Source organism: Agaricus bisporus (assembly GCF_000300575.1).
Source record: "Agaricus bisporus var. bisporus H97 unplaced genomic scaffold AGABI2scaffold_6, whole genome shotgun sequence".
Classification (NCBI taxonomy): domain Eukaryota; kingdom Fungi; phylum Basidiomycota; class Agaricomycetes; order Agaricales; family Agaricaceae; genus Agaricus; species Agaricus bisporus.
The window spans coordinates 101,674-123,077 of NW_006267369.1; the positions used below are offsets into that span (position 1 = coordinate 101,674).

The following is a 21,404-nucleotide window of genomic DNA, read 5'->3' on the forward strand; positions in this document are numbered from 1 at the left end:
CAAACCGGTTGCCTGGCTTTGCACTACTGCCCACCCACTAGGAGCAAGCACGCCGGTACTTATGCTTATCAGAACCATACAATCTGACAGTCATTTGACTGATTCCACAGTCACAGCGCTTGTTGTAACAATTTTGGAACGACTCGCGTCCACCTCGTGCTGAGGAAAAACGTTAGAGATGGCATCCATTGCCTTAATTAATTTGATATGCTTCCGTCCCAGAATATCACGCAGAACTAGAAGCCATCGCACTCCTTTTGCCAAGTCACTTCGTATTCCTACATAACAGGATTTGAACGTCTCGAGATCCGAGAAAGTTTCCGATTCAAATGAGTCACTATCGCAGTCCACAGGTTGACAGGGATGGTGCATTATAAATAGAAGCTACTGACCGCCCATATCGTGAGCATATAGTCGGGCGGATTAGAGATACTCTTCATTGTAAACCAGCCACCATGCCTCTATCTACGAACAAAGATACATGGACCGAAATTCTCAAATATTTCTGTATCCTTATCTCGCAACAATGCAAGAAAAGATGCGTATTATACTTTCAATTGCCTTGGTATGTCCCGAGCTGGTTGTCATTGCGCTCGACGACCTGTGGAGATCCTTGACAACGCTTGAATCTATCATTCGTGTGTTCAATGCTCCTTTTGCGATGAATGTCCTCGAACATCAGGTTCTGTATGGGGAATGTTGGGTCAGTTATATTAGTTACATTAATGAATACCCGAACATGTTGAACTCACTTGAATTAGATTGTCCTTCCCGGCAAGATCACGACGGGCCTCAAGCCGCGAGTCACTGGCTATCTGTCTTGCATCAAATACCTCCATTTTCCCGTAACCTCTCCCCAAGAATTGCTCCGACAAACCCTCTTTACTACCGATTTCACCCTCCCTTTGTCCCAACTTGCAAGGAATATCCATTGCTGGGATGGATATGCCCAGTCAAGCAACCAACCAGAACTGCCTTGGCGTCGTCATCCCTGCAAAGCATAAATCTTCAAACAGATGCCGCCACCCGGTCGCATACTCTCAACTATCGTGGAACGAGGATGCTAGACGTCTTTCGTACGGGCTACGCTACCCATAACGTTCTGTCAAGCATCTTCCAATTTTTTTTCGTCTTTCACATTCGTCAAGACCATCTAGGATGATAACTAGCGCTTCACCATGGCGTTGGCGTTGTAGGGTAGAGAACAGTGAAACAACCTGCTAGAATGGAAATAAAGATCAATCGTCTTGTTGGCCGATCATATGATCATGAAACTGGCCTGGTGCTTTTAGTTCACGGTTGAATAGAGGCGGCAACGACCGCATGAACGCTATACATGCAGGGGGTAGAGCCGGTAGTGGTCGCGCGTGACTAATAGCTGTCGAGACTTTAAGCACTGAGATGGCAGTGGTCACATTGGTCTTGTAGGCATAAAGACCGTAGATGTAGCGATGTGCTTGTCCTAATCGTGAATAGGCAGAGGAGAGGATGATTGTGTGAGTGGTGTGAAAGAGTGCGAGTTCGTAGGCGTCTCTTCGCCATACGTAGGCGGGGGAGATAGTGGCCGACCGAGCTCTGTAGGCAGGAAATAAAGAAACGGACATTTAGTCATCACAACTAATAGGCAGTGGTGGGAGAGGTCCTGTGTCTCCTGCGCGTGTAGGGCGACTACAAAAAAGCCACCAAATTGGGAGATCCGGGTTCATACGGAGAGCATTGGTGATCATCTCGAGTGTTGTGAATTAAACATCCTTCCCTTCGTATTCATCGTGGTTGGCATTAAAGGATGACCAATAATTCAACAATGATCATGATTTTTCGAAACTGAAGGGGTGGACATTTTTGTAGTAGGAATGGGTTTCTGGCGAGTCAGCGTTCTATGACAGCATGATAATCAGGGACACATGCAGCGAGCTGGGATACAAGGGTTGGGACAACCGTCTCAAGCTTATTCCTGCCAGTCGTCCTGGAGAAGAAATATGACCATCCAAGCCTTCCCTTCTCGTCACAGGACTCAGCAAAAGATTGGGCAACGGCGGACTTCCCTGTCCCAGCAAAGCCCCGGACCCATAGCATCTTCCATCCAACGTCATCACCACAAAGCCAGTCCATGACTCTATCCATGATCTTCAATCGCGTTCCGGGATGGCACCTGGGCGGAGGATATCGAGCCCGAACCTTTCTTCTCCTCTCGGCGGGTGGATGGCTAGCCGTCGCAAAACCCAATTCTTAGTGCGGTCGACAATAGATTGGATGAGAAGCGACATAAATATTCAAGCAGGAGTACTGAAGAGGGAAGGGAAGGAAGGGTCGGGCGTTGAAAAACGTTCTCATATCATGACAGTACGGTTGTTGGCTGTCGTTCCAGTGTCACATCCTTTGTTGTGACTCATAGACCCAAGTGGCTGAAGCGACTAAAACTGATGAAAGAAATCTGTACCACCAGAAGCTTCGGGTATGGTTGATCTAGTAAGACATTAGCCAACAATTGAAACAGAGATTGTGAATCCGAGGCAGTAATTCCTGTCGTTCCAATTTGAATTTTATTCCAGATTGAACGATCCATAGAGATGTTACGCTGAACCATAATAAACATTACCATACTGATAAAATCGATTGCGTGACACACTACATACACAATTGGATAAAGGATTCACGGAAACTATTCGTAACAATTTCCCAACCATGCTTAACCCATCGCCAACGCGGCTTCCTCTTCATTCCACCCCCAGCGGTCAATATCATCGCGGTAGTTGGATATTTGTGCTTCGGTGGGCTCCTGGTCACTGCGAAGGGAACACGTATAACCAACGGCTGAGCCAACTGGCTTCGTTCGCCAGGCAATCACTGATTTCAAACCGTGCCCAAGAAAAATGAAGTCCCGCATCCATTCATCCTCAGGTAGGTACTAATAGCAGGTCAGAGTATAACAGGGCATCGGCTTATTGTGCTTACAAATCTAAGAGGGAATCTAGCTGGTTTGGCGACACCGTTCCCAATCACGAGGTTGAAATACTTTAGCAGTTGGTAATCCGTGGGGCTGGACGGCTCAACCCGCACAATTGAAGTTGATGGGTCCTAAGCACAGGTCAGTACAGAAAACAAGATCGAAATTGGAAATAGAATCACCAGTCGGCAGCTTGTGGCGATGTAAAAAGGATCTTTATGCATCCAATACCTGAAGTCAACGTTGGAGAGTTGGGAGAGAAGAGCGTCATCCAGACCATCCCATCGAATATCTATTATACGGTCAAACGAAACCCATTCAAGCAACTTCGTGATTGATTCAGAGAGCCGCAATATATTGTCTTCAGATACCCAGGTCAAACCGGGGAGACTATCGTGCTCGTGCTTCATATCGAACATCCACCCTGAAAATGGTAAGGTTGATTTTCAGATTTCTCAAGACTCGGGCTTACCATCAAGAGTGTGAAAGTGGGTGGCATCAATGTCCATCCAGTAGATCAATGACTGCAGAAAGGTCACTAGCGCCTTGTACTCCCCAATGACAAATATTCCAGAACGGTGAGGATCGAGGAGGAAGTCTTGGAATGAGGCATGATAGAATCGTAATTGGGTTTCCACGGCATCTCCTGGTTCCGGTACACTCATGGCGGAGTAAAGTCCACGCGCGGCCTTGTAAAAATCATGTTGGTCAAGTCGGAGAAAATTGGAGAGTGCCTGCGCTGAGTAGAGATAATTATATTCATCAAATTTACTTCGGTGACACATATACGCCAGAATTTTCCTCGTTGTCTCAAACACGTCGGGGGGTATATCCTGGAGGATTTGAGAATAGAGAAGATCGAGGGCCGCCAGAGGGTTCCTGGAAGTAACCCCTTGCGATCGACGCAAAAATGATAACAGAGAGTCAATCTGAGAGACGGGATCAGCCCCCTCTGGATCACCAATGTAATTCAGGCACGTCGACGCGAAAATAAAGAGCCCCGACACTGCATCCAGAAGCTCTCGAAGCTGGTTCTGCGGAGGCCAGTCTGCGGGTATCATATCATTGTATGCCGCCTTAATTTTGACAAGTCTATCGTTGACGTATCGTTCCACATTCTCCCGACACTCTGTGTCGATGATAAGCTCCTCACGGCCACATTCCGACATTGGGGAGAATGCATTCTTGAGGTGCGCCTCGGGACGGCTGAAGATAAGCCAGCGAAGTGGGAGATCAGGATTCGTGCGGATGGCGTTGGTGATCATTTCAATAATCTCTCGCTGAGCATTCGCTCCTTGACATTCGTCAAGGCCGTCTAGGATAACGACGATTGGCTTTCGAGGACGCTCGCGTTGGAGGTTGGCGAAAGGTTCAACGATGAGTTTCCGAAATTGAACAGGTGGAGAGTTTCGTAGCAGGAGTTGGTCTTTAGCCAAACGCTGTTCTATCAAGTGATGATACTCAGGGACACTCCTAGCAAGCTCATATACAAGTGTCGGTACAACGGTTTCGAGCTTATCTCGACCAGTGGTGCGGGAGAAAAAATACGACGCTCCAAGAATCTCCTTCTCCTCGCAGGAATCAGCGAAGGACTGGGCAACGGCGGATTTCCCGGTACCGGCAGAACCACGGACCCACAACATTTTCCATTCATCGTACTCATGCACAAGCCATCTCGTGAGTCTTTCCCGGATCTTCAATCGCGTGTCGGGATGACACTTTGGTGGCGGATGTCGAGCGCTGGAGTCCTTTGTGGCATCGAGGCATGCATACGGTTCCAATAATTTGAAGACTATCGGGACAAGTCAGTGCTTGGGAAGTTCTATGAGCAACACAACAGAATACATACCCGCTTGCCCACTTGACATGACAACGTTGAAATAATTGATTTTCTGTTCATTGGAGAACTGACCACCGTTGATAGTAAAATCATGCGCGTTGGAGAAAGAGTCTACAATTTAACATTAGCATGTTTTGATAGCGACTTCAAGCGGGATTCTACCTATACCAATCTGCTGATTGGGACGGATCGATGGAGATCCTGATCGTCGATTCGAAAGCCTGAACCATTTCTTTGTACGATCAACAATAGAGGGAGCGGGTTGGGACATCGAGAATCAAGCAGCGGCGATAGGACGACAGAAAGGAAGGAACGGGCCTTGAAAAGCTGTCATTCCACCGTCACAGCGCTTATTGCAGCAGTTTTGAGACGCCTCGTGTGCACCTCGTTCTGCATTCGAAGGTCGTCGTTCAGAACCAGAACTCCTACCCAGTTCATATACGCGGATCGCCTAAGACGCATGGTCATGATCTGGGATGACCATGGGGACTCGTGGCATTGAAACGGAGAAGAGAAAAGTAGTTGGAGGGTGATTGTACATACGCCTCACGTGCCCTGGTCCTTGCCGAACCCCTTTTGTCATGGGCACCGAACCAGACCGCTTGACTATCGTTAAGGCGTTTCCCTCATTCCACTCTCTCAGTTTTGAAAATGAGGCCAACAAAAACACGAATGAAATCATTATCTCACCTGCAGACATTCCTAAAGTTCCGAAGGAAAGTCCACTTCAATGTTTGGAACTTCGCAACATGAGGTTGCCCCTTTCCAAGGGAGATATAATCAAAATCATGCGTTCATGGCCGAGTCTTGAGAGCTCATCAATAATACCTAGCGCCAACAACAGACTTTCCTACCACGGTGCACCATGTTTATGTGAATTGAAACTACCCTTGGACTTGTCTTCCTTGACCGGTACATTCTACTCTATCTATTCGATCTTCTGGCAAATGCCCCTTGCGATGGTTGGAGCTACCTTGGGTCCAGAACCTTCCGCAAGATCTGAAAGGAACACTCATGCTCGCTCGAAACCTTGTTTCCCTTTTCCCGAGACTTCACGACGTGACCCTTTTTGCACCTCGGGAGTGATATCAGAGATTTACGAACGAATATTGAATTTCTGCAGGACACTATCTCATCTCCGCCCCACAGATCCGACGACTGTCTATACTAGTTTGTAGTTCGGTTTGCTTGTAGTTCTTCTCGTCCGTCTAGTATCAGTTGTCAAACATGTCGTCGTGTTTTTGAAAATAAAACTATATTGCATGTCTTGTGACTTCAACACGTCTATCCGAGGTCGTGTATAAGCAGTAAGTACTTGAGTGTTCACCGAACAAGGAACGAGCAACAGAACCGGCCGTGGCGAGCTTCTTCAGGTTGCTTGAGAGCCGCGGAACTGTGCAGGCACGAAGAAGCAATAAAACGGGGCGTGGTGGATGGAAATCAGTGTGTGACGTTGGGTGACCGCGGGAGGTGTCGCCAGGTTGAGAGGGGAGGGGAGTGAGAATGTCAGTGTGACATGTTTCGTTCAAGCCAGTCGACAGCTTCAACCATGCAGTATGAAGGTAAGTGATACAAAACCTTTATGAACATCACCATGCTGATGACCTCGGTTGCGTAACACGAAACTCTTGCAATTTATTGGTCCGCATACAAATACAGTGTGATAAAGAACTCATGGAAATGGTTCGTAATGATTTCCCAGCCATACTTAACCCATCGCCAACACGGCTTCCTCTTCATTCCACCCCCAACGGTCAATATCATCGCGGTACTTGGATATTTGTGCTTCGGTGGGCTCCTGGTCACTGCGAAGGGAATGCATGATACCAATGTTTGAGCCAACCGACTTTGTTCTCCAGGTAATCACTGATCTCAGACCTTGCCCAAGAAAAAAGAATTTCCGGCTCCATGTATCCTCAGGGAGGTACTAGCCGCAGTTCAGACTATAACAGGGCATCGACTTATTGTGCTTACATATGTTAGAGGGAATCTAGCAGGTTTGGCGACACCGTTCCCTATCACAAGGTTGAAATACTTTAGCAGTTGGTAGTCCGTGGGGCCGGACGGCTCAACCCGCACAATTGAAGTTGATAGGTCTTAAGTACAGGTCAGTACAGGAAATAAGATCGATATTGGAAATAGAATCACCAGTCGGCAGAGGGCAGCGATGATATAAAGACGTACAGACATCCAATACCTGAAGTCAACGTTGGAGAGTTGTGCGAGAAGACCGTCATCCACACCATCCCATTGCATTTCCATCAAACGGTCAAATGAGACCCTTTCAAGCAACCTCGTGATTGATTCAGAGAGCCGCAATCTATTGTCTTCAGATGCCCAGGTCAAACCGGGGAGACTATCATGCGTGTGGCCGTAATCGAAATTCCACCCTGAAAAAGCTAATTAAGACCAGTCTTCAGATTTCTCCAGACTCGGGCTTACCATCAAGAGTGTGAAAGTGAGTGGCATCAACTTCCAACCAGTAGATCAACGACTGCAGAAAGATCACTTGCGCCTTGTACTCCCCAATGAGAAATCTTCCAGAACGGTTAGGATCGAGGAGGAAGTCTTGGAATGAGGCATGATAGAAATGTAATCGGGTTTCCGCGGCATCTCCTGGTTCCGGTACACTCATGGTGGAGTAAAGTCCACGCACGGCCTTGTAAAAAGCACGTTGGTCGAGTCGGAGAAGATTGGAGAGTGCCTGCGCTGAGTAGAGATAATCATACTCATCAAGTTTGCTTCGGTGACACATATACGCTAGAATTTTCCTCGTTGTCTCAAACACGTCGGGGGTATATCCTGAAGGATTCGAGAATAGAGGAGATCGAGGGTCGCCAGAGGGTTCCTGGACACAACCCCTTGCGATCGACGCAAAAATGATAACAGAGAATCTAGCTGGGAGACGGGATCAGCTTCCTCGGGATCATCGATGTAGTTTAGACACGTTGACGCAAAAATAAAGAGCCCCGACACAGCATCAAGAAGCTCTTCAAGCTCATTCTGTGGAGGCCAGTCTGCGGGTATAATATCGTCGTATGTCGCCTTAATCTCGACAAATCTATCCTTGACGTATCGTTCCACATTCTCCCGACACTCTGTGTCGATGATGAGTTCCTCACGGCCACATTCCAAACTTCGGGAAAATGCATTCTTGAGGTGTGCCTCGGGACGGCTGAAGATAAGCCAGCGAAGCGGGAGATCTGGATTCGTGCGGATGGCGTTGGTGATCATTTCAAAAATCTCTCGCTGAGCATTCCCTCCTTTACACTCGTCAAGGCCGTCCAGGATAACAACGATTGGCTTCCGAGGATGTTGGTGTTGGAGAGTGGCGAATGGTTCAACGATGAGTTTTCGAAATTGAACAGGTGGAGAGTTTCGTAGCAAGACATGGTCTTTGGCCAAACGGTGTTCTATGAGGGTATGATACTCAGGAACTTCCCTAGCAAGCTGGTATACAAGCGTCGGTACAACGGTTTCGAGCTTGTCTCGGCCAGCGGTGCGGGAGAAAAAATATGACGCCCCAAGAATTTCCTCCTCCTCGCAGGAATCAGCGAAGGACTGAGCAACGGCGGATTTCCCGGTACCGGCAGAACCACGGACCCACAACATTTTCCATTCATCGTACTCCTTCACAAGCCACCTCATGAGTCTTTCCCGGATCTTCAATCTCGTGTCAGGATGGCACCTTGGTGGTGGATGCCGAGCGCTGGAGTCCTTCGTGGCATCGAGGCATGTATATGGTTCCAATAATTCGAAAACTGTCGAGACAAGTCAGCGTTTGGCTTCCGCGAGCAATAGTAAATGGCATGCACCCGCTTGCCTGCTTGAAATGACATTATTGATATAATTGACTTTCATTTCATTGATATCGCCCGCATCAATAAACTGACCACCGTTGACAGTAAAGTCCTGCGCATTTGTGAAAGAGCCTACGACATTGGATCAGCTTGTTTATGATAGTGAAATCAAGTAGCTTGTACCAGAATGCTGATTGGGACGAGTCGTTGGGAATCGTCCTCGTTTCAAAAACTTGAGCCAACTCTTCGTGCGATCAACAACGGAGGGGGATTGCTGCGACGTGACCATTCAAATATTCAACCAGCAGCGATGGGGCGGTGAGGGAATGATGGAAAGGAAGAGTCTTGACATAAGAACCACGCTGACTGTCATTTCACGGTCACGGGCGCCTATTGTAACAGTTTTGGAATGCCTCGTGTCCACCTCGCGTTGTTAAAACGACGCGTTCAGTCCCTTCACAGTTCAATATACTCCCTCGTAGAACGTCAAGGAGAATTGATCAATAAGACTCACCCCTTGTAACTGCATAATATTGAATGGATCGCTTTGGCAACGCAACAGGATCTAATACGGCAGACAGAATTTGGCATCTTAGCGGATAATTGGGCATCTTGCCTATCAAAAATGTTCACCAAGTCGTAAGGTAGCAGAATGTTGATTTGGTCGCGTTCAATGTTGTGCATGTTCGAGATCATGGGCACGGATTAAGCCGGCTTGATCTTGTTCCGTCTTCCCACGACTCGTCTCCCAGCAATACCACGAAATTCATGCTAGCGGCGGAAGCCCTTCACAGAAAGCATCATGTATATATCTGACGGCTTGTGGGCACATCACTTTCAGAAAAAAATCGCCTTCCATTATTATTTCCTTCTCCGGGTCATACCCAGTGTACGTAGTTTCTAAGATTAAAATGTTCTATCATTGGATCTCCTTCAGCATTTTCGACACGCCCAGTCATGTTTGATAAAATCTGCAGCACGCTCTGCGATTGCATATACAGCCGCTTGGGTATTTCCGGCAGTAATGAATGGCTTCCGAGGCAGCGCATCAGACCTACTTGTCGCAGAGAGGAGAAACTCAATATGCTCACCATTACGGATGCATCAACAATCCTCAGTCCTCGTATACCCTTCACTTTCAAATCCGGATCCACAACCCCGTAATCCGCTCCTCTCGGTGACATCATCGCTGTAGAAACTGGGTGCCAAGTAGTGGCGAAATTGCCGCTGATGAAAGTATCAAGCTTATCATCAGACTCGGCATGTGCTGATGCTACCGCCTCAGATATTATGTATCCTTCCCATGCCTTCGCAGCAAAGAATTTGCGGATATTTCTAATTGCATCACGCGCGGCTGCGACATCGACTGGAGCTGTAAAGAATGCTGGATCAATGACGGGAGAGTCGAATGGATCCGAGGAATTAATGGTCAGCGTCCCACCTGGGTTTGGAGTTTTGAGTATCTTTGTATTCTCATTGAACAGGATGAGTTACTTACGAGAGGCTGGGCTGACTATAGAAACTATTGCGACAACGTGAGGGTCGGGTATAGGCCTCAAGTTCAAGACTGGTATGAATTCCCAGTGAGGTGAACTAGCGCCTGCGCTGGGATCGTCGAAGGACGAATTTATCGGGAGTCGACCCCATATGAGATTATTGTTTGCTATATTCGACAAAGGACCGGTCCTTGAATTGTTCCATTGTTCCAATGCCTCTGCAAGCAGCGTTGAATTGGCTAGGACGCTTATATCGGGAGCACGCTCAGCCACGGAACAAATCAGGAAGGCTAGTACGAACGTACTTTGGTTCAGTTGTATTTGCCGCAAAGTCCACTTGAAAGCTGGGATGGTCTGTTAGATTTTTCCCGAGACTTGGAAGATTAACGAGAGGGTTGATTCCGACCGACTGCAGTTCCTTAGCGTCTCCAAATCCAGAATGGAAGAGTATATGTGGTGAGCCTATTGAACCTGCTGAAAGAATAACTTCTTTAGTCGCTTGGAAGATGCGCGACTTGTTTCCTGTTCGCGTTAGATAATCCGAATAATTAGGCTAACTTGGGACTACTAACCATTGCCAAATACTTCGACGTGATCAAACTCTGGGCCATCAGAACGGAAATTGTTAGATCGTTGAACCCGAGTTGTCCTTGTGTTCAGCAGAACGTGGAGATTTCTCCGCTCAAGTACTTCGCGTGTAAGATAGGAAGTAGCGGCGCTGCTCCTCTGTCCACCACCAATCGTAGCTTGTGACCACGCTAAGAAGACCGTTTATATTAGTGCTTTGTATGAGATTAGAAACGTTTGAAACACTTACTGGTACCCAGAGGGTTCCCACCATTCAAATCAAGTTTGTATTCGAAGTTACCTCCAAGCTCATCCGCAGCGGCCCGAACGTTTGTATCAAATGGCAATTCAAGCCGATTGGGTAGAGAGATACGAGTCATACCGTCATACCCGTGAATGACTGGGTTGAATTCTCCAGTTATATTCCTGCCATCTGTAGGCGGCACGAAACGTTCAACCTATTCCAGGTTTTAGTTGTACGTCTCCTACCGCAGGTAGGCACTCATACCTTTATCAAGTAAGGGAACATTTCGTCCCATGACCAGCCCGGATCACCCGTAACACGCGCCCACCTGTCATAATCATCGACTGTTCCGCGTGCATAAACCATCAAATCTATTTGAGAAGGAGCATGCTGAGCTCATTGAACGCTGCGTTCCAAGTAAGAGGACGGATACTCACTGATACTACTACTGCCCCCAAGAATATGTCCACGAGCGTATGGCACTCTCCGACCGTTAGCGAATTTCTGTGGCGTCGTGGTAAAATTCCAATCATAAGGAGAATTCTGTAGATTTAAAGCGAACAGAGGAACTTGAGAATCTAGAACTCCTTCATCGCTTTACGGGTACCGGCCGAGGGTCTAAGCAAACTATGTGTGGAGAATTAATTAATTGAGCGTACCTAGGGCCTGCTTCAATAACCAAGACTTGGAATTTTTTCACTTCGGAAAGGCGATTAGCAAGAACAGCCCCAGCCGTTCCTCCTTTCAAACAAGCAAAGATATCAGATATTCGGGCGACAGTCAATTTAAACGTCTCGTACTAACCCCCTACGATCACAAAATCAAACTTCTTCTCCGACAGGTCGCTCAGCTGCTGATATACAGTGCATAGGCCTGAGGTGATGAAAAAGCCCAGTATCACGAAACCAGGCAAGGTGAACATGATTAGCATTTTTAAATCGTTGATATGAGAATCCTTATATACCAGAAAACTTGTTCGGTGGAGACACCGCATCGAGCTAGGACGCTATGGTTTCGTTTCTTGAAACTCCGGCATTCCCGAGTTAGATTGAAATCATCTTGATGGCTGGATATCCTTACTTATCGTTATGTTCAGCCTCGGGTTAGGATTTGAACATCGACGAGTGACCCTTGCGATCTGTGACCTGTCAAATTGTCTCCATGCCTCATCATGTTGAACAGTCCGCGTATGAAGACAGTTTGAGGGGCCTATCATGTGTATATTAGCATCGTAACACCGAACTGTGCAATTGTTACGGGAAGCTTTGTTGTACTGGCTTTGCGTACTATTGATGGACTCTCTGTCGATACTAATGCCCTCGCCATCGGTTGCGAATAGCGCACTATCTCTTCTGGATCGATGCTATTAATAGACATTGCAGCCATTTTTATCCATTTGGGACCCTGAGTTTGGTGGATTCATCTAGGGGAGACGACAGTCTGATAGCCACAAAGACATAACGGGTCACTGGAAACATGTTGATATAACACATACGGTACGGCTTGGCTTTCTTATCAGAACGACTGTTGCTGTGATCCGGAAGAAGCAAGCTATCTTCGTGAAGGGCTCGTTGACAAGAAGCCAACCAGGACCCCGAATAATCCCTAGACATGTCGGATCCCGAGAAGGGTCCTTTTTCTGGATTCTGTTCAAACCCCTTTTCCCAAAGTCACTGGCCCGCGGCACCTCTGTCCCCAAAATGTCGTAGAGGTTCGACTGATTTACGATAAAATTGCTGGTAGTGTTACACCTTGGGTTATAAGTCAGTAGTCGTGGCGGCTGGTACTGTTTTCCATGGCCCCTTGTCGTACCTGAGGCCTTCATCAGACTTCAGTTTTGAAAAAATATTTCCACCATTGACGTATGTCTGGGCCTGGCTCGTTATGTTTATGTATTCTTAAAATAGCTTGAAAAACGGCACCGAGAATTAATCAAAGTGTTTTTTGGGTGCATTCAGGGCGCATCTCTGGGCCAACAACATAAGTTTGACTGAGATATTAGACGAGTCATATGAACTTACCAGTGCCTCATTAAAGAGCCATTGCGCAATCAATGTTTGATCTTCAATTGCGTAGCAGGATGATACCTCCTTGATGGTGGTCCGCGGATGCAGAGCGATGGGACCAATTAAAGCTTCACAAGGCACGCATACCGTTGTAATAGTTGGAACAAAAAAACAGACGCATCAGCGCCGGGTTGTCATTTAACATGTGAACGAACAACGAAAACATACATGATTCCCGAAGTCTGCTGGCTCCTCATGGCTGCGGGTTGCGTGTATCCTCACTCAATCATCTTCTCCGAGAAAGTGCCTCCAAGCTATCAATTCAAACTCACCAATCTACACCCTCGCATCACGTCTTGAGGGTTATGATGCCAAAAAAAAGGATAGGGCACCATAACGTGAGACTTGTGGCAATGAGATCAACGCTTGGACAACGATGGGGACTTGATGAGAAGAAGTAATGAGACGGTAATGAGACGATTGCCCCGGAAAAATTTGTCACATCTCAGCGGATTGATGAATATGGAGATTTCCGTCCCAGATCGAATCCTTTCGTAATTATAAGGGTCTTGAGGTCCGTTAGCGACGGTCACCTAGATCTATGCAACCAGATGCTTGAGGTGATGAACACACCAATGACGCACCCCGCGTATGCCATACTTTAACTACGGAAGAGTTTACAACGAGCCACTTCAAAATGCTAATGCTGAGGACGTCCAAATTCAAATATTCGCCTGTCAAAAAGGGTACTACTCTCACGAGTACTTTATCAGTTGTCAAATCTATCCAACGACCCTGCATTCCAAGTTTCCAACAGCTTTGATTCAACATTTGCCGAATCTTGCAGGATTCATCATCCGCGCTGGGGTAAACTTGCTCTAAATCAGAAGGCGTCGGGATCGTATCATCTTTAAGACTCACCCTCATTTTTAGCTTCCCAAAAAAGGGCACTTGCCTGAACCAATGGTGTTTGGGCGCATGAAATGGTCAGATCCGGGTTTTATGGGCACGCCAACTCGTTATACTAGATCAACTGGGTCAACTCCTAAGCCAGAGTATTCCGCCAAGCCGAAGAAACTCGGCGCCGCGCCACGTCAAGTTGGAATCAATATGATCTATAAAAGATTCGTAGAACTTCTTTAATAGTCCGTAAGTTTGGCTACGCTAGTTGGCCTAGTAATCCTTATGATACTAAAAGGGGACGTACTGATTGAACATCTTTGTATGATGTTCCGCCACCGATTAATGTGTGCGCCATAAGCCCGCACTTGCATCCCGGGGTATGAATACGAATGGGTATATAATTGTCATCATTAGAAGGGAAACCGGCAATCTCAGTCGTGATCCAGTGACAGCCTGTGCAACAGGCTTGGTTTTGGGCCATATTGATGAACATGAATTATGCTCATGATGAGTCCACAGATAACGATGATATTGTTGACGAGAGTTGTATGATTCAAGGGTTTGAGTGGCGAGCTCTGTTCCTTACGTCCATCCTATCCCGCGGAATTTCAGTTGCCTGTCAATGTTATAACGGCCAGCGGTATGGTCGGGGGACATGGAACGAGCGATTGCGGATAGCATAACACCTTATCTTCGCTAAGGATACCTAGAATAACTTGTATTCTTGTGATGTAGGAACAAGTATTCATCGTACATCACTTCACCTTTCTCTCTGGAAGTGTGTAAGAGTCTGGTATGATGGATTCACTTCCTCCCTCGTCTCACTTACGGGTGAAAATTTTACAGCCCCAATGTTCATCAGTACTGTACACACAGAACAAATCTGAAACCGGCCTCAGATTGAGGATTCCTCAAGAATAACATCGGCATGGAGAAACGTACCTTAGCGCCACTTAAATCACCTGCCTATCACGACTGATACTCATTTCATCTCCAACTTCGCTTTCTCTTCGTCCCACCCGAACTTTCGAAGATATTCCTGATATCTCGATATTTGCGCATCCGAGGGTTCCTTGTCGGAGCGCAGCGAACATGTTACCCGACCCCTTGTGAAAGGAGACTTTGTCGTCCAGACAATCACCGACTTGATACCATGACCAATGATAAAATAGTTCCTGATCCATTGACCATCAGGTAAATCCTGGTAGCAGATCAGTATACAATAAATACGATAGATAACGTATCAGATCTATGGACTTACACGTCGGAGAGGGAATGTAGCGGGTTTGGCAATTCCGTTCCCTATCACGAGGTTCAAGTACTCGAGCAATTGGCGATCCATGGCACCAGACGGCTCCGTGCGCACAAGCGAAGTTAAAGGATCCTGATGAATATTAATCATTACTGGGAAGAAGGAGACAAGAAATGAGCTTACGAGGCGACAGATAATAGCGAGGTTGAGAACGTTGTGGGCTTGCCAATATCTGAAGTCGATATTGAAGAGTTGAGAAAGGAGGCCTTCATCTACACCATCCAATACCATATCAAAATCACGATTAAAAAGGCCCCATTGCAGAAATCTCGTAATCGATTCAGAGAGCAGCGATCGAGTGTCTTTCGACACCCAAGTCAAACCGGGCAAACTATCATGCTTATGTCCGAGCTCAGAATCCCATCCTGAAACTCATAAGAACGAATAGTCACAGAAGAGTTCCATCGACCGGGGCTTACCAATGCAGGGATGAAAATGTATCACATCAACTTCATACCAATAGATACCCGATTGTACAATGTCCAGTAGCGCCTCGTGTTTTCGAATAACAAATTTCCCGGAACGATTCGGATCGAGGAGAAAGTCCTGAAACGAGGTATGGTGAAATTGTAACTGAGATATAGCAGCGTCTTCTGGTTCTGGTATACTCATGACAGCATGAAGTCCTCGTACCGCCTTGTAAAAGGCCACCTGGTCGATTCTGAGGAAATTGCAGAGTGCTTGAGCCGAGTGAAGGCGTTTAAGCTCATAAAATTGACTTTTATAGGACGTATGAGCCAAAATACGCGTTGTCGTTTTGAATATTGCGGAAGGTATACCCTCAAGGATTCGTGAATAGAAAAGATCGAGGGCCGCCAGAGGGTTCATAGAAACGTTTTCCTGCGAACGATGCATAAAGATCAACAAAGCATCAAGTCGAGATCGTGGATCAGCTTCACTCGGATCACCAATGTAGTTGAGACACGTCGAGGCCAGAACAAATAGTCCAGAAACGGCATTGAGAAGCTCCCTCATCTGCTCCTCGGGAGGCCAGTCGGCTGGAACGAATTTCCTCAACTTGTGCTTGATTCGCGAGATGTGCTCCCGAGTGTACCTCTCCACGTCATCTCGGCATTCGGCATCCAGAATGAGTTCCTCACGACCACAATTTGTAAGATCAAAGAATGCGTCCTTGAGATGAGCTTCAGGACGACTGAAGATAAGCCAGCGGAGGGGAAGATTCGGGTTCGTACGCATCATGTGGTTGATCATGTCGAGTATCCTCAATTGAGGGTCTTCCCCATCGCATTCGTCAAGGCCGTCCAGAATAATGACGAACGACTGAGAAGGGCGCTGGTGTAGGAGAGTAACGAATGGTTCTACAATCAGTTTTCGGAATTGAACCTCAGGAGAATTTCGTAGTAAGAGTGGATCGTCGGCGAGTCGATGTTCTATGAGGGGTCTATATCCAGGTACCGTTATCGCGAGTTGGTATACTATCGTTGGCACGACAGTGTCGAGCTTGTTTCTGCTGGTAGTCCGGGAAAAGAAGTATGACGCTCCATGTCTTTTCGCATCACTGCAAAAGTCACCAAACGATTGGGCGACCGCAGATTTACCAGTTCCGGCAAAACCACGAACCCAGAGCATTTTCCGTTCATCAGATTCATTGAAGAGCCATTGCGTGAGCCTATCTTGGATCCTCAATCGCGTTCCAGGATGACACCTTGGGGGTGGATGTCGAGCGCTGGAGTCTTTTGTAGCTTCGAGGCATGCATACGGTTCCAGTAGTTCGAAAACTGTCGGACACATCAGCACAGGGGTCGTCATTAGCAATGAATATCATTACATACCTGCCCTCCCACTTGAGATGACATTGGTGATGTAACTATTGTTTATTTCGTTCACGCCACCCGCGTCGATGAATTGACCGCCGGTGATGGTGAAGTCCCGCGCATTGGAGAAAGAACCTAGAATGCGTATCAGCACATAGTCGATGAAAACATGTTGCACTTGAACCTGTTTTCTCGTCTCGACGTATCAATGAAGAAGGTGATCGCCGTCCCGAGAGCCAACCTTTAGCGCGATCAAAGAACGGCGGCACGGACAGCGACATTGATTTCCTACAGCAGCAATGGAGGTGGTCAAGTAGAGATGACGCTGCAGTTTGTGGAACAGTGGGGTGGAGAAGTGAAGAGGTAAAGAACGGATTTGATATTAAAAGGGGCTTTTACTGACGAAAGTCCTACCAACTCAAGTCGCGCGTTTCAAAGATTCCATTCCCTTGCTTGGCAAGGGTTTCTGGACCACCATTCGTAACCATATTGGGACATGTCTTGCTGTAAATCGTACACAACACCAAATACACGTGATACACGCGCATGCATCGAACCAAACGCCGTTTAGCCCTTTGTTCTTGCCCCAACCAGAAAGATCCTTGAGCGCGATTTTACCATATTTACTATGCTCGACTTGTGAGCAAGATGTACGGTGCGCGCGAAAGAATTCGAAGGTTGTTAAAATTGTTTCGACACTATTCATTCTTGCATCATACCTCGTTTTCCTCAATGCTTCCCAGCGAGCACTACTCGGGTGGTTTACAAAACGCTTAAGTATTGTATTAAAATCATGAATCTGCATTAAATAATTTCGATATCCTTTTTTTCAGGTTCTGTTCGTGACGATTCCATTTGCCCATAATTTCATACGTGTTGCTGCATCGATTTTTCGTTCATCTTCCGCAAGTAAAGCTCCTTCATGGGCCTTCATAAACACAGTGTCATCAAAATCTCTCAACAATCTTATCGTGTGTCTCCCCTGCGCGTTATTCCAAAAAGGCATCTAGAAGAAACAGAAGCCGAGAGTTCCACGAAAAGACAACACCTTAATAAATAGTCTCTAATCTAAACCGTATGTACAAAAGTGTATTGTGAATGAATGTAAAAATTAAGGTATCGGTTGTTATTGTAACACCCAAGCAAGGGTGCTTGGAGACGAAGTCGACACTTCTAGTAAGGACTTTAGGGAAGACCGTGACGACGACCACACGTGTCACATGCAAGCATGACTTGTGACTCGCTGGGTAGGAAATTTGAAATCCTTCGAGTCTATCTGCTTTCCTCATCTGCTTTCCGGGTCGCCACCAGGCATAAAAAATATTCACATGGATCAATGATTGGAATTCGGAACCATGACCAACATGGACGCAAGGTGTCTCAAAACAACTACAATAAGCGCCGTGACGTGAATCAGGTGGTTTCCATGATGACACTTTTCATTGTTCAACGTTCAACACTCGTTTCTTCCCCTCACCACCTCTATCACTCTCTACTGTGTGATTCTCGATGACCCTACCCGCTACCTCTATTGTTGATCGGACAAGGAATTGGCTTAGGATTTTGAGCCGACGATCACGATCATCGACTCGTCCTGATCAGCAGATTGGTATAGGCAAACTTACGCTTAACAGTCACTATCTAATGTAATATCATAGGTTCTTTCTCCAATGCACATGACTTTACTGTCAATGGTGGTCAGTTCATTGATATCAATGAACTGAAAATCAATTATATCAACAATGTCATTTCAACCAGGCAAGCAGGTGTGTACCCTTGATCATTGCTCATGGAAACCAAGGGCTGACTACGACTTGTCACGACAGTCTTCGAACTCTTGGAACCATCCACATGCCTCGATGCCACGAAGGACTCCAGCGCTCGATATCCGCCACCAAGGTGCCATCCCGACACGCGATTGAAAATCAGGGAAAAACTCATGAGGTGGCTTGTGCATGAGTATGATGAATGGAAAATGTTGTGGGTCCGTGGTTCTGCCGGTACCGGGAAATCCGCCGTAGCTCAATCCTTCGCTGATTCTTGCGAGGAGAAGGAGATTCTTGGAGCGTCGTACTTTTTCTCCCGCACCACTGGTCGAGACAAGCTCGAAACCGTCGTGCCGACGCTTGTATACCAGCTTGCTAGGAGTGTCCCTGAGTACCATTCCTTCGTAGAACACCGCTTGGCCAAAGACCAACTCTTGCTACGAAACTCTCCACCTGTACAATTCCGGAAACTCATCGTTGAACCGTTCGCTACCCTCCAACGTGAGCATTCTCGAAAGCCAATCGTCGTTATCCTGGATGGCCTCGACGAGTGCGCAGGGGAGAAGGTTCAGCGAGAAATTCTTGAAATGATCACCAACGCCATCCGCACGAATCCAGACCTCCCACTTCGTTGGCTTATCTTCAGTCGCCCCGAGGCACACCTCAAGAATATATTCTCCCAAACATTGGATTGTGGCCGTGAGGAACTTATCATCGACGCGGAATGTCGGGAGGACGTGCAACGATACGTCCAGGATAGACTTATCGAGATAAAGGCCAGATACAATGACATGATACACGCAGAGTGGCCTCCACAGGACACGCTTAAAGAGCTTCTTGATGCGGTGTCGGGGCTCTTCATTTTTGCGTCGACGTGTCTAAATTTCATCGACGATCCCGAGGAAGCTGATCCCATCTCTCAGCTAGACTCTCTGTTATCATTTGTTCGTCGATCGCAAGGGGTTGTGTCCAGGAACCCTCTGGCGGCCCTCGATCTTCTCTATTCTCGAATCCTTCAGGATATATCCCCCAGTGTGTTTGAGACGACAAGGAAAATTTTGGCCTATATGTGTTACCGACGTCAATTTGATCCAGATAATATACTCTCCTCAACGCAGGCACTCTGCAACTTTCTCCGACTCGACCAACATGCGTTCTACAAGGCCACTCGTGGACTTTACTCCGCCATAAGCGTACCAGAACCAGGAGACGCTGCGAAATCCCAACTACAGTTTTATCATGCCTCATTTCAAGATTTCCTCCTCGATCCTCACTGTTCTGGAAGGTTTGTCATCGGCGAGTACGATGCACAAGTGACCTTTCTACAGTCGTTCATCTACTGGTCCGAAGTTTATTTTACTCACTTTCACGCTTGCGACGGTAAGCTCTATTCCGAAAAATATGGAAGTTGACCTTACCGGTTTCAGGGTGGAATTTCGATGATGAGCACAAGCGTGATCATCTCCCTGGTTTAACTTGGGCGTCTGATGATGATAGATCGTCGCTCTCTCAGTCAATCATCGGCTTTCTTAAATACGGCTTATCAGACGATATGCTGGAAATGCGATGGGATGGTGTGAATGAAGATCTTCACTCCCAGCTCTCCAACATTGATTTCAGATATTCGCCACCCGGCCATTCTATTGCCATCGCCATACTCTGCCGACTGGTAATCTTTTTCTATTTCTAATTTCGATCTTATTTCTTGTACTGACCTGATGTACTTATAAGGACCCATCACACCCCGTTGTGCGGATTGAGCCGTTCAGTCCCACGGACTACCAACTGTTAGAATATTTCAACCTCGTGATAGGGAATGGTGTCGCCAAACAAGCTCGATTCCCCCTAAAACTTGTAAGCACATAAACCGGTACCTTTGTTATCTGTCATAGTCTGAACGGCAGCTAGGTTCTCCCTAGTGATGAATGGACCCGGGAGTTCTTTTTCATTGGGCATGGCTTGAAATCAGTGATTGTCTGGAGAACAAAGTCCGGACATTCACATCGTCAGCCCGTGTATTCCCTTCGCAGTGACCAGGAGCCTACTGAAGCAGAAATATCCAAGTACCGCGATAACCTTGACGAATTGAAGTGGAATGAAGAAGAAGGAGTATTGGCGATGGGTTAAGTATGGCCGGGGGGTTGTTATGACCCACTTCTGACGAATTCTTGCATGCGGACTAATTGATTGCAAGCATTGGTGATTCCCTCGTATTACACAATTGAGTTCATCAGCATGGTGATGTTCATCATGGTTCCGTGTTACCTTCATACTGCATGGTTGAAGCTCGAACAAAACACGTCACTCTCCTTCCCTCTCAACGTGGCAACGCCTCCCGCGGTCGCCCAACACCTGGTACCGATTTCGTTCCCCCGTCCACCACGTCCCATCATTACTACTCGTGCTTGCGCAATTCCGCGGCTCTCAAGCAACCTGGAGAAGCCCGCCAGGGCTGGTCCTGTTGCTCGTTTCGAACAAGCCTATACATCTCTTTCAAGTCCCGCGGCGCTAACTCACACCAGACTAACTCGTTGCCCACCCATTTAATCCTTTTGGTCATCACTATTTCTGTATCGTCGATGCATAATCGATCACTGAAGTGCCATTTGTAGTTTAGTAAATGTGGCTTTTGAATCCTTCGTCTCCGGCTTACTCGGGCTTATAGTACGAATTTTTTCTTTTATAACATAGCGCTATGTTTCTGTTGAGATAGTAACGGTAAATTGGCTGCTAGGACACGAAACACTT

At 47.0% G+C, this 21,404-nt stretch overlaps 8 protein-coding genes across 8 annotated transcripts; 1 reads left to right on the forward strand and 7 right to left on the reverse strand.

Annotated features, from left to right (window-relative positions):
- Positions 1 to 363: 363 nt before the first annotated feature.
- On the reverse strand, positions 364 to 845 carry AGABI2DRAFT_193004 (hypothetical protein). The gene is made up of 2 exons (XM_006461487.1): positions 753 to 845; positions 364 to 685 (listed from the first exon to the last, which is right to left on the reverse strand). Exons 1-2 carry the CDS (start codon positions 837 to 839, stop codon positions 554 to 556), a joined length of 219 nt encoding a protein of 72 aa, XP_006461550.1. The 5' UTR covers positions 840 to 845; the 3' UTR covers positions 364 to 553.
- Positions 846 to 1,238: 393 nt separating this feature from the next.
- AGABI2DRAFT_118429 (hypothetical protein) lies at positions 1,239 to 1,604 on the reverse strand (the record flags this gene model as incomplete). The annotated part of the gene is made up of 1 exon (XM_006461488.1): positions 1,239 to 1,604. One exon carries the CDS (start codon positions 1,602 to 1,604, stop codon positions 1,239 to 1,241), a length of 366 nt encoding a protein of 121 aa, XP_006461551.1.
- Positions 1,605 to 3,402: 1,798 nt separating this feature from the next.
- On the reverse strand, positions 3,403 to 4,854 carry AGABI2DRAFT_205341 (hypothetical protein; the record flags this gene model as incomplete). The annotated part of the gene is made up of 2 exons (XM_006461489.1): positions 4,797 to 4,854; positions 3,403 to 4,739 (listed from the first exon to the last, which is right to left on the reverse strand). Exons 1-2 carry the CDS (start codon positions 4,813 to 4,815, stop codon positions 3,403 to 3,405), a joined length of 1,356 nt encoding a protein of 451 aa, XP_006461552.1. The 5' UTR covers positions 4,816 to 4,854.
- Positions 4,855 to 6,495: 1,641 nt separating this feature from the next.
- AGABI2DRAFT_118431 (hypothetical protein) lies at positions 6,496 to 7,422 on the reverse strand (the record flags this gene model as incomplete). Its single annotated transcript, XM_006461490.1, has 5 exons — positions 6,496 to 6,714; positions 6,762 to 6,802; positions 6,853 to 6,883; positions 6,936 to 7,177; positions 7,230 to 7,422. 5 exons carry the CDS (start codon positions 7,420 to 7,422, stop codon positions 6,496 to 6,498), a joined length of 726 nt encoding a protein of 241 aa, XP_006461553.1.
- A 2,098-nt stretch (positions 7,423 to 9,520) lies between these two features.
- AGABI2DRAFT_205343 (hypothetical protein) lies at positions 9,521 to 11,816 on the reverse strand (the record flags this gene model as incomplete). Its single annotated transcript, XM_006461491.1, has 10 exons — positions 9,521 to 9,619; positions 9,679 to 10,028; positions 10,086 to 10,330; positions 10,389 to 10,605; positions 10,656 to 10,841; positions 10,901 to 11,108; positions 11,159 to 11,265; positions 11,332 to 11,489; positions 11,554 to 11,635; positions 11,699 to 11,816. The coding sequence occupies 10 exons, from the start codon at positions 11,814 to 11,816 to the stop codon at positions 9,521 to 9,523; spliced, it is 1,770 nt and encodes a 589-aa protein (XP_006461554.1).
- Positions 11,817 to 13,982: 2,166 nt separating this feature from the next.
- Positions 13,983 to 14,329, reverse strand: AGABI2DRAFT_185742 (hypothetical protein). The gene is made up of 2 exons (XM_006461492.1): positions 14,108 to 14,329; positions 13,983 to 14,015 (listed from the first exon to the last, which is right to left on the reverse strand). The coding sequence occupies exons 1-2, from the start codon at positions 14,294 to 14,296 to the stop codon at positions 13,995 to 13,997; spliced, it is 210 nt and encodes a 69-aa protein (XP_006461555.1). The 5' UTR covers positions 14,297 to 14,329; the 3' UTR covers positions 13,983 to 13,994.
- Positions 14,330 to 14,785: 456 nt separating this feature from the next.
- Positions 14,786 to 17,896, reverse strand: AGABI2DRAFT_118433 (hypothetical protein; the record flags this gene model as incomplete). Its single annotated transcript, XM_006461493.1, has 6 exons — positions 14,786 to 15,004; positions 15,065 to 15,187; positions 15,239 to 15,480; positions 15,535 to 16,854; positions 16,909 to 17,025; positions 17,764 to 17,896. The coding sequence occupies 6 exons, from the start codon at positions 17,894 to 17,896 to the stop codon at positions 14,786 to 14,788; spliced, it is 2,154 nt and encodes a 717-aa protein (XP_006461556.1).
- A 503-nt stretch (positions 17,897 to 18,399) lies between these two features.
- Positions 18,400 to 21,203, forward strand: AGABI2DRAFT_118434 (hypothetical protein; the record flags this gene model as incomplete). The annotated part of the gene is made up of 7 exons (XM_006461494.1): positions 18,400 to 18,499; positions 18,549 to 18,656; positions 18,717 to 20,036; positions 20,084 to 20,325; positions 20,388 to 20,510; positions 20,565 to 20,778; positions 20,851 to 21,203. The coding sequence occupies 7 exons, from the start codon at positions 18,400 to 18,402 to the stop codon at positions 21,201 to 21,203; spliced, it is 2,460 nt and encodes an 819-aa protein (XP_006461557.1).
- Positions 21,204 to 21,404: the final 201 nt, after the last annotated feature.